This window comes from Pantherophis guttatus, chromosome 2 (genome assembly GCF_059756535.1).
Source record: "Pantherophis guttatus breed Tessera chromosome 2, ASM5975653v1, whole genome shotgun sequence".
Taxonomy (NCBI): Eukaryota; Metazoa; Chordata; class Lepidosauria; order Squamata; family Colubridae; genus Pantherophis; species Pantherophis guttatus.
In genome coordinates, this window is record NC_142064.1 from 293,053,185 (window position 1) to 293,064,609 (window position 11,425).

The 11,425-nt window shown below is 49.9% G+C and overlaps 1 protein-coding gene across 1 annotated transcript; it reads left to right on the plus strand.

Moving 5' to 3' along the window:
• The first annotated feature begins 743 nt into the window (after positions 1 to 743).
• On the plus strand, positions 744 to 9,957 carry LOC117657480 (uncharacterized). Its single transcript, XM_034405616.3, has 5 exons — positions 744 to 3,172; positions 3,371 to 3,506; positions 3,632 to 3,684; positions 4,321 to 4,447; positions 5,158 to 9,957. Exons 1-5 carry the CDS (start codon positions 1,703 to 1,705, stop codon positions 6,780 to 6,782), a joined length of 3,411 nt encoding a protein of 1,136 aa, XP_034261507.2. The 5' UTR covers positions 744 to 1,702; the 3' UTR covers positions 6,783 to 9,957.
• The last annotated feature ends 1,468 nt before the right edge of the window (positions 9,958 to 11,425 follow it).

The following is an 11,425-nucleotide window of genomic DNA, read 5'->3' on the forward strand; positions in this document are numbered from 1 at the left end:
AAAAAAAGATTGATGAAAGTATCATTGGATTTGTTGGGAAAAAAGGCACGTGCGGAAAACGAGGACAGCTTCAAATTGGATTGATCTCTTGAGTGCATGGCCAAGCCCCTTGGGTCCCCTGAAATATTTAAAATAAACATTTTGTTTTATGAAATTATGTCTCTTTTAGCCTTGTGGTCCTTGCGGGATTAGGATGGATTAAGCATCTCTGGGCATGCTTGCCAACTTTCAGTAGTGGGGAATTGAGTATGCAGGAACCCTTTTTCATTTATTTTTCTATTTTCAGGGCTTTTACAGCGCCCCCCCTGAAGAGGACACCTGGTAGTTTAGAGTCCATGATACTGAGGCACGTTTGAGAAGAGCCTCTGGCTCTGCAACTGAGACTGGCCTTCCCTCCATCTTCCGTGCCCTGCCCTTTGGGACTCTGCTCCCCCATTCAACAACTCTTGGGAGGGGGGGGGTTCAGCAATCTTTTCTCCTGATCAGGCAAAATCTTGCTCATTCCAGGTTCCGCCTCCTTCAAGAGGTCTAGAAACGCCTTTCTCCACCTGAGGGGATTTAAGGGTGAGGGGGAAATTTCCCTGTCAGACATGGGAATTGGACTCCACCCATCTTAAAGTCGTTCAGGCAGAGAGGCTGCCATCCTCAGGTAACGATTGGATTGGAGAGCTGCCAATCAGCGCAGCGCGACGAGGCCCCGCCTCCCACTATATATACCGGTGCCAGGCGCGGCTGAAGCGAGAGGGCGGGAAGGTTGACGGGGTGAAGGTGTGTGAATTAGCGGATAAAAAGCGGATAACGGTTCTTATTATTAAGAGGGAATCCTTAAATTACGAGATAAAAGCTAATTTGATTCCTGGCTTCGAGTTTAACTCGGCTATTCCCTGTTTTCCACCTCTTTGGCCACCTCAAGCTGATAATACCTCGTTTTTATCAACTTTAAAGTTACCTCATATGTGGCGTATGTATTGTACGTATAATGCCATATTATCTGGTCTGTATGATTACCTGCTATTTTTTTTTTTTTACCCCGGGTTACCTCAGCATATCATAGTGAGAGATTACCTCAAACGGTAATTTGAGAAGGGGAGGCCGAATAAGACTGAATCCTTTCGTGAGGTAAAATTGGGCCGAAGAAGAAACGGGCGGGAAGGGGACGGATGGATGCCCCGTGAGGGGAATCACCCAAACCGACTCGAGATGAGGCCGAAACCACATAAATTAAAAAAAAAAATACTTTTTTATTTCGGATTATTACTTTGCTTAGTCGTTTTCTCAAGGTGCGCTGATGAGATCAAGAAAGCCAAAATGACACCGTTTGAATCGCCATCTTGACTTTTTTGACAGCCGAGGAGTGTAGAAGATTCCTGCGTAGCCTTAGTTGCGGGAACAGGGCGTCAAAGAGCGCCGCCGCCGAAAAGAACCGCCAGAGGCCTTTTATTCGCGGGTTGGCGCGTTCAGAAGACTCCGGAGGGGGAGCGAGAAGCTGAGGAGGGAATTCTGGGAGTTGAAGTCCCAGAAAGCGGCTGTTGGGAGGGGGGAGCCGGAAGGGCAGCGCGCCAAATCGGCGGAGGGGCGGGACTCAGAGTTGCTCCGCCCCGCCTTCCTCGCCAACGGTAGGGGGGTTGTTTGCCGTGCGCGCTCTCGCGGCCGGAGCAGTTTGGGGGGGGTTTGGGGGGAGGGGCGCGCAGCAGTATTGGCGATGGCGGCGGCGGAGGTTTCCCCGGAGCGGCTGGCCGAGGTGGAGGCTCTGCTGGCGCAGCGGGTCTCGGAGCCGGTGCGGGCGCGGTGGCGCTGGGAGGTCAACCTGGGCAAGCCGAACCTCCAGCGGTTCCGGGCGCAGCTGAGCGAGGCCCGGCGAGGCAGGGACGCCATGCTTGCCCGGGACGCGGCGCTCTCGGAGGCGGAGCAGCAGCGGCTCCAGGGCTTCTTGAGGCTGGAGATGGCGCTGCTCCGCTGGTTCCAGGCGCGCGGGGAGCGCGAGGCAGCCCGGCGGGCCCGGCGGAGAAAGCCCGGCGTCGGTACAAGTGGAGCGGCCGCGCCTGACGCGGGAAGCGAAGGATCTGCGGCCGCGCCGGCCCTGGCGAAGGAGGAGGCGCCGAGCGAGGACAAAGAGTCGCCGAGCCCGCCGATGCCGGCCGAGCCAGCAGCTGCAGCGACGACTTCGGTGGAGAAGGTGGCGGCTCTGCGGGAGGCTCTGCTGGGCGTGGTGGCGGAGCTGGAGGCGGCCGAGGGCCGGGGGCGGCCGGTGCGCGCTGCGCGGAAGCTGGAGGTGGCCCTGGCGGCGTTCTTGGACGACCGGCTTTGGGAGAGCCTGCGGGAGCTGGGCCGGGCGGTGCGGAAGGAAGGGCGCGCCCGGGCTCGGCAGCTGCTGGCCTTGCGGGAGGCCCTGGAGGAAGAAGGCTGGGCCGAGAGCTCTGAGGCGCTGCGGAGGGAGCTGGAGGGGCTGCGGACTGGCCTGCGGGAGGCGACGCTGGAAGGACTGCAGCCGATGCTGGAAAAGGCGGAGGCGCTGCTGCGGAAGACGGACTGCTGGGAGGTGGCCTGCCTGGAGAAGGGGTTGTGGGCCGGCCCACTGGAGGAGGCCGAGGAGGCCCGGAGAGAAGCCAAAACCTTTCGCCAAACCCTCCAGCAGGTGCCGCTGGGGCAAGGTGAGGCGGCCCTCCGTAGAGCTGGCCAGGAGGCACCTGTGAAGGAGGCCCATCTCCTGTGGGAGAAAGCGGCGGCCCTGGAGACACAGGCACTGGCCTTCTGGTCTGAGACGCTGAAGCAGGCAGAGGAGCTGCTGGCCCGGGTGGATTCCCTGAGGAGCGCCCTGCAGAACTCCTCCCTGAAGGAAGCCCTCTGGGAGAAGGTGGAGGAGCTGCGGGATGCTTTGCGGGAAACCACCAGGGAGAAGGTTGGCCTCCTGCCCTTGGACATGTGGGGCAAGAACCCGCGGGAAATGTGCAGCCGTCTCCATCAGCTCTGCCGGGATTGGCTGCAGCCAGAGAAGAAGACCAAGGCGCAAATGCTGGACCTGGTGATCCTGGAGCAGCTGCTGGCCGTGCTTCCTGCAGAGATGGCCAACTGGGTACGGGAGTGTGGTGCGGAGACCAGCGCCCAGGCGGTGGCCCTGGCCGAAGGCTTCCTGTTGAGCCAGGCAGAGAAGCAGCAGCAGGAAGAGCTGCAGGTGAGAGAACATTCTCTCCAAAGCTATGCATTAATCAAGAGTATCATTGAATTGAGCATTTTCTCCATTCTCCCCCCCTCCCTCCCAGAATATGTATTTGGGGCACTTGCTCTATTGTTCCATCTGCATCAAGGGGCAACGGAGTCTTCAGAGTTGAGAGATTTTATCAGAACCTTTATTTTTCTTTTCCGTATCCAGGTACGTCAGGTGCAGCAGTCCTTTCTGGAGACCATCCCCAGGCATCCTAAACGGAGGAAGGATCTGTCAGAGGTGTCTCAAGAGCTGCCTTTCAGGGGGATCCCTCAAGAAGATCCAAATTGGGACACCTCAGAAGGTAAAGGGAGCCTTTCCAAGGGACCTGACATTCTCAAGAAATGTCTCAATGCTCCTACATTGTCTTGAGTTTAGCTCTATGTAGGTCCCATGCAGGAAATCAAAGTATATCTTTGTTGTTTCTAGGATCATCACCTTTTCCTGGTGGAACTGAAAGAGTGGCTGAACCTCCAGTTCAGGTAGGAGAGAAACATTTAGGAGATCACTTGAAGTCCTTTCTCCCTCTGGGACTCAACAGCGTTACTGCTCTTTAAAGCAGCCTGAAATGGCATGTGGCAGAATTTATTAAGAGATCCCTTTCAAGTCATGCTCTTATCAACTGGCACAGAGATCCAAGAGTAGTACACAATCCTGGGGGTGGTTGGTGGCTGAAGGGTGTTCCCTCCCTCTTTCTAACTCTTTAATCTTGTCTTTTTTTGTATGGATTGCATAGTTATCTGTAAACTGCCCATATTCACTTTAATAGTAAAGTTTTATAATTTGGGTTAATAAATCATACCAGACAAATAATCAGAAAATAATACTGTAATCCAGGAGCTATTAAAAAAATCATCCCCCTCCACCATCCAACACTGGCAGGACAAGCTACTGTATAAAAACAGAGAGAAAACCTCAGACTCATGTTGATGAGCCAGGTAATGAAATGATTGCTATCAAACCACCAAACTCAGCTCAACATCAAACTACGTATATTCTTTTCTCTTAGACAATAAAGACCCAATCTTTACTTGGGGAATTTGTTGAACAAAGAGTATGAGTTGCAAAGCCATCCTGGACTACTAATGGAGAAAAGGTTTTTTTCTTTTCTTTCCCAGGGTCTTGTATCTTTTGAGGAGGTGGCTGTGTGTTTCTCCAAGGAAGAGTGGACTCAGCTGGATCCCCGCCAAAAAGCCCTCCATGGGGAAGTCATGAGGGAGAACCTGAGGAATGTGGCCTCTGTGGGTAAGGGCACAGGCATGTAGAAAAGGCATTTTGTAGAACCTGCTCTTTGGCATAAACCCAACCATACCTCCTATCTGGGAGAAGGAGAAGATCCATTCTACAAAAATTCTCCTCTACTGGTTCCAAGACACTTTACATTGAAGTACAGAGTAGTTGAGGGACAGTGGTGGAGGCAGAGACAGGGCTATAAAGGGGACGGGCTACAGCCTCCCTTTGTTGACAATTGAAACTAATCCTTGTGATTGGACAGAGCAAACTGGATGCAGCAAATCATATGCCTAGTGAAGTCAGGCGTAATTGAGGTTATGGGGCTGGACTATATGGACATAGTGTTTTTAATAGATCAAAGGAATACTTTTTTCTAGGGGGTTACTACAGGGGTGTCAAACTCATGGCGTCACAGCAGCGTCACATGACATATCGGGACTTTTCCCCCCTTCACTATTCTGGGCATGGGCGTGGAGGGCCGGGAGTTTGACAGCCCTGGGTTACTGTCTTTGCTGTGCAGAGCTCTACTTGCCACTCAGGATCTTTTCTTGACTGATAAATTTGATAAGCTTTAAGTCAGATTTTTTTAGGTAGGTCAGAATAGCCTATAAAAATATTACAGAGGTTTTGGGGACTTGCAGAATTGGGATTCTCAATCATGTTTTTGATGATTTTTTTTCCCTTCTGTTAGTTTAAACACACACTTTTCTTTTTCTCCGAAGATACTGTTGGGCAAGAGAACACGTGCTATAGGCAAATATTAGAAGCTCTCAGACGCAAAGAAGGAAGAGACCAAACGGAACTAAAAAGTCACGAGAGAAACCAGTCAAAGTATGGAAGCAGAAAGTTTTCTGCTTTTCAGTGTGATGAATTTCAAGACAGAGCAGCCCTGCACCTTTCCAAAGGAAAAAGGACAAAGTGTTTTGGGAAAAGTGTGAAAACGTTCAGAGAAAAATTAGATTTAAATGAACATGATCAAACCCCCACTAAAGAAGAAGAGGATCAGAACAGGGAAGGTGAAAAAAGTTACAGCTGGACTTTCATTCTTTCTTTGCGTGATAGAATCAACATGGGGGAGAAACCCTACAAATGTAGGGAGTGTGGGAAGAACTTCAGGAGCAGCAGCCAGGTTACTTCCCATAGGAGGATCCACACAGGGGAGAAACCCTATAAATGCCTGGAGTGTGGGAAGAGCTTCAGCTGGAGCAATGACCTGACTTGCCATAAAAGGATCCACACAGGGGAAAAACTTTATAAGTGCTCTGAATGTGGGAGGAGCTTCAGGAGGAACAGTCAGCTTGCTTACCATAAAAGACTCCATGCGGGAGAAAAACCGTACAAGTGCATGGAGTGTGGGAAGAACTTCCTATGGAGCTACCAGCTCACTTCCCACAAAATGATCCACACAGGAGAGAAACCCTATAAATGTCTGGAGTGTGGGAAGAGCTTCAGGAGGAGCAGCGAACTGACTTCCCACAGAAGGATCCACACCGGGGAGAGGCCTTATAAATGCCTGGAGTGCGGAAGGGATTTCAGGGGAAGCAGTGAGCTGACCTCCCACAGGAGGGTCCACACAGGAGAAAAACCTTATAAATGCATAGAATGTGGGAGGACCTTCAGAAGAAACAGCCAGCTTGCTTACCATAAAAGACTCCATTCGGGAGAGAAACTATACAAGTGTATGGAGTGTGGGAAAAACTTCTTCTGGAGCTATCAGCTGGCTTCCCATAAAATGATCCACACAGGAGAGAAGCCATATAAATGCATAGAATGTGGGAAGAGCTTCAGAGGCAGCCGTGAGCTTTCTTCCCATAAAAGGATCCACACATTAGAAGAATTACACAAATGCTTGGGATGTGGAAAAGCCTTCAGGAGCAGCACTGAGCTCACTTCCCATAGGAAAATCCACCCGAGAGAGAGACCATATATATGTATGGAGTGTGGAAAAAGCTTCTCTTGGAGTTCTCAGCTTACGTCCCACAAAAGGATTCATTCCGGTGAGAATCCATATAAATGCGTAGAGTGTGGGAAAAGTTTTGGGGAAAATAGTGAACTTACTTCCCATAAAACGATCCACTTAGGCGAGAGACCATATAAATGTATGAAATGTGGAAAGAGCTTCAGAAGGAACAGCCAGCTTACCTGCCATAGGAGAATCCACACAGGGGAAAAGCCATTTAAGTGTGCAGTGTGTGGAAAAAGCTTCCGTCAAAGCAGCCACCTCCTTTCCCATAAAAACATCCATACAGGAGAGAAACCATATCAATGCATGGAATGTGGGAAGACCTTCAAGAGGAGCAGTGAACTCATGTCCCATAAAAGGATCCACATGGGGGAGAAGCCATAGGAATGAGTGGACGTTTAGCAAGAGCAGCACCCTTGCTTCACATAAAGGATTCAGACATACACGTGTGGATTGCAGGGAGAGCTTCAGTGAAGCAGGCAGCTTCCCTCCTATGCAAACATCCCCTCTAGTGGGATTGCCTAAACTAGACTTACCTGGTTCTTTTTATGCACACCTTGTCGTCTTGGTATCAACAACAATAACAACAAAATCTGAGTCATGAATCCTGGCTGCCCTAAGCCTGATTTTTGCCAAAACCTGAAACCTACAGTCACAAGAGAGAATGAATTTACTGGGTGGGGGAAGATTTCTAACAATAGGGGTGGGCAGTTTATATAAGAGGAATCGGCTTTGAATGGGCTTTTGCCATATTAATGTGTCAACACTGTTGCACCCCCCAAAAAATAATAATAATACAGTGATTTAGTTTATGCTTTGTGTTTATGATGTTCTCAATCTCAGTTGTTTTGACACCCAACATACAGAATTCAGGTAATCCTCAATTTATGACCACACCTGGGATCAGAATTTCCACTGCTAAGCAAGGCAGTTGTTAAATGAGTTGTGCCCAATTTTACAACTTTTTTTTGCCACCCTAAAAAAAAAAAACAGTTGTTGAGTGAAATGTGGTTTTTAAGTGAATCCTGGCTTCCCCCATTATCTTTGCTTGTCAGAAGCTGGTGAACTGATGTCCCCAGGATACTGTAGCTGCCATGAATACTTGCTGCTTGCCAAGTGCCCAGAGTTTGATTCTGTGACTATGAGGATGCTGATGACTCTAAATATGAGGACCAGTGTTGTAAATCACATTTTTTCAGTGCCCTTATAACTTTAAACCATTGATAAACAAATGATTATACATTGAAGACTATCTGCATGAGAAACAAGCAGTGTGAACTTAATATTCTAATACAGAAAGGCAAATAAGTTGGTCACTGGCATCACTAAAACTTGGTGGGATGACAACTATGATTGGCATATAGTTTTGGAAGACAGCAACTTAGGAAATAATGTCAGCAAAAGTGAATCTTACACTGTACATTGAAGGAATATGCTTGCGCCAGGGGTAGGTTCTACTTTCACTACTAGTTCGCAACGGGAGTGTGCGCTTCTGTGCATGCTCAGAAGCTTCTGCATATACGCAGATCGTATTTGATGGCGTCCGGGTGGGTGGGCGGAGCCTCCTGCTGCCGTTTCTATTGGTTCACAAGAACCGAACCGGTAGCAACCCACCACTGGCCTGCACACAGGTTCACTGATGAAAACGTGAATTCTGTTAAAGAGTGGGCAAAAGTAAAATCAAAGAAATGGAAGTGATAATTCTCAATAGACCATCTGGGAGGCAGAATATCTGGGCAAGGACTTCTGGTGTCAGGTCTCCAAAGTTTATAAGAGGCACCTCATAGCAATTGAGATGATTTCAGCCACTCTGACATCTGGTGGAATTCTAATTCTGTTGAGAGTCAGAAGGTTCCTCCTCTCTGGTTGACGACTTCAGAAAAGGGATAAAGGGATCTGCTCTCAATCCAATGCTTACCAATAGAGAGACAGCTAGAAGTGAAGATGGATGGATTCTGGGGGGAAGCGACCATATTTCTCGAGTTCTTGATACCAAGAGGAGGAAGAATGGAAAAGAACCAGTGTTTTCACGCTGAGCTTCAGAAGAGTGGATTAGATCCAAGGCCATGAACAAGGGAAGGTCAGGAAATTCTGCAGAAGAATATATTGAAGGCGATGTGGTAGACCTTCAAAGATGCTCAGCTTTCTATAAATGCTGGAAGGAAAAAAATCTATGTTCAAACTGAAGGAGTGGGATTGTTCCTGTATGTAAAGAAAAGTGTGTGCTCTGGAGCAGCGGTCACCAACTGGTGGTCCATGGACCCACTGGTGGTCCGTGAGAAAATTGTGGTGGTCTGCAGAAAATTTATCTGCATTGTTTATATTGCACTAAATCGGGGGTTCTCAAATTACGGCCCATGGGCTGGATACATGCAATGAATGCTTGTGTTGCTGCAGAGTCTCCCCCTTTTTGTGCAGGTCATAGGAGGGCAGAAATTCTGACTTGGGGTCTGCTTCAGCCTCTAGATGTGTGGCTTTGGAGTGAAGGCTGGAGGGAAGTGCCACTGGTGGTGAAGAGCCAGAGGGCCATGTTCCAGTGGGACTGCATCATGGCCTAGAACTGGCTGACCATCTCAGCCTGCTGAGCCTCCGTGCGCCGGTAACTGGCCTCGCACTCCCGCAGGTCTTCCCTCTGCTTGGAAAGCCTATGCTCATAGTCCTCAGTGAGGTGCTTCTGCTGAGCCGCCTCGGTCAGATCCAATTTGAATTGAGCCAGCTGTTTAGCCAACTCTCTCATGGTGGCTGCTTAGCTCTAACAACTGCTTCCTGTTGGGGCAGTAAGGAGCCTGGGCAGGCAGGCAAAGAGGGGCTGGGAGGAGAGGGATGAGAAGCGGCCAGCGAGGTGCCCCTCAACGTGAGTGACATTGAGTTGACCACACCTACCCAGTCACATGACCACCTAGCCATGCCCATCTAGCCAGTCATTAGGCAGATCATATTAGTGATCCATGGGATTTAAAATTATGAAGTTAGTGGTCCCTGAGGTCCGAAAGGTTGGTGAGGCTTGCTCTGGAGCAAGGAATCTGGAAAGGATCTTCTTTAAGGAGCGCATAGGGTATAGGCCAGGGTGGGAGAACACTTTTTACTTAAGAGTGTTCCCATTTTGAAGCAGCAGCAACAACACACACAAAGCCAGAATTTCTTTCCCTTCCTCATACAATGCACTGTCCAGTAGAAGCTCTGGTCACAAATGCTTCCGACCACAACCAAATTGGGTTCTGACCAAAAAAATTCACAATTTTTTTTTCCTGTGGTCGATTTCCTCTTCCGTGCCTTTTTTATTTGTAAGCACCAAATATCCAAAATTAGGTTCGGGTGACGACCAAATCGGGTTGCAAACAGCTACGGAATGAATTTGGTCGTGACCAGCGGTTCTACTGTACCCAGATTTTAGCCAATATTATTGTCTTTGCTTTGGGATAAATATTTTGTAGTAGTTGCATTTTCTGTTGTTATTTGCGTAGGGCAGGAATAATTGGGCAAGAAATTCATTATAATTTTTTTCTTATAACTTGTAAATGAATAACCCACCAAGTAAACAAGTTTTGGGAGGAGTTTATTTATTAGTCCCAATTTATTTATTAGTCCAATTTATATGCCGCCCTTCTCCGTAGACTCAGGGCGGCTTACAATGCATTATAGCAATAGCCTGCATACTTTTATGTATATACCTGCTTATTAGGGCTTTGGGGGGGGGGGGCTAAACTACATTGGGATGTAGTTACATTGGGATGCTGTGGATGATGCCTGTGATGGATCAGCAAAAAGGATGAAGAACCAGAAAGAGCCTTAAGCTCCAATTGTCGCTCAGATCTCCGGGGTGGCTGGTCTTCCTGGCTCTCTAAGATCGGCACCATCCAGTGACTACGTCATCCAAGAGCCCATGAGAAGAGGGAGGCGGGCTCCCCTTTTCTCGTCCACTGGCGCCCGACTCCACGCCGGATCGGTGGGGGGAGAGCAAAGGAAGCCCACACGCCCCTCCAGGGCTGGCATGAAACCCCCCCTTGAGCTGCGCCTCCCCCCCCCAGCCTGTAGGGACCCCCCCTCCCACTTTCTCTGCGCTCGGAACTATCTTCTCTTGTGGATGAAGTCAAGGGAGATTCTGCCCGGAGACCGATGAGGCTGCTGAAGGGGGAATTCTCATTGGTCCTCCCGCTTTTCTGGGCCCTCCCAATACTCTGGGGGGAGGAAGAAAAACGCTTCCTCCCCCCCCCCGTTCAGACCCCTCGATTCTGCCTCGCCCCACTTCGCCCAGAGGGACGAAGGGGGATTGTCGCCTCCCATCGTTGTGATTGTGGTGGGGAGGGGGTCGTGGGAAGGCAGCCGAATGAGATGAGACGCAGTCGGACCCCCTCCCCCTCCCCGTGACTTGGTGGGAGTGGGAGCTTCCGGGCCCCGAATTGGACCTGAATACGGAGCCTCCAAAATTTCCTGCATCGAAAGAGGAAGGCGTTGGAAAGCGAAACCGAAAGGGGGAAACGGGGGCATTTTCAGACATGAATCCACAAATGCCACCAAAAATATAAGAAAAAAGAACTTTTGCAGCTTCAAAAACTTCAGTCTCCCCTCTCCCCCCGTAAAAGTCAGGCAGGATTTGAGCCTCGATCCCTTCTAGGGGAACCTCTGGATTTGGGGAGGAGACCAAGACCCCCCCCACCCCATAATCCCCCATTGCCCAATTAGGATCTGGGTGGGGAGAGCCACAGGGCGGATGAAGGAGGGGTGGGAAGTTCTCAGTTGCTCCCCTCAATTGGCTCCCCAAATTTATCCCTATTGTGAAGGAGGGGTGGAGAACCTCCATTTGAGATGGTCTTTGGGGGGCTGTTTTGGGAGGGGAGAAGAGGCCCCCGATTCTACTCCAAATCCTAGAAGGGCTGAAGAAGAAGAAAAGGTGGGGGTAACCAGGGAAGGTGGGGGTTGAGGGGAGGGAGGGGCTGGGAGGCCCCAGTAGAATCAGTCCAGGTGCCCCCATTGTTCCCCCTCCCCATATCCCCCCCAAAAGAAGAGAGAGACGGAGGCATAAGGTA

Coding starts and splice junctions, on each gene's coding strand:
- LOC117657480 (XM_034405616.3), top strand. CDS start 1,703: ATGGCGGCGGCGGAGGTTTCCCCGGAGCGGCTGGCCGAGGTGGAGGCT. Junction 3,685..4,320: donor TGGCTGAACCTCCAGTTCAG/GTAGGAGAGAAA, acceptor TTTCTTTCCCAG/GGTCTTGTATCTTTTGAGGA. Junction 4,448..5,157: donor GAGGAATGTGGCCTCTGTGG/GTAAGGGCACAG, acceptor TTTTCTCCGAAG/ATACTGTTGGGCAAGAGAAC.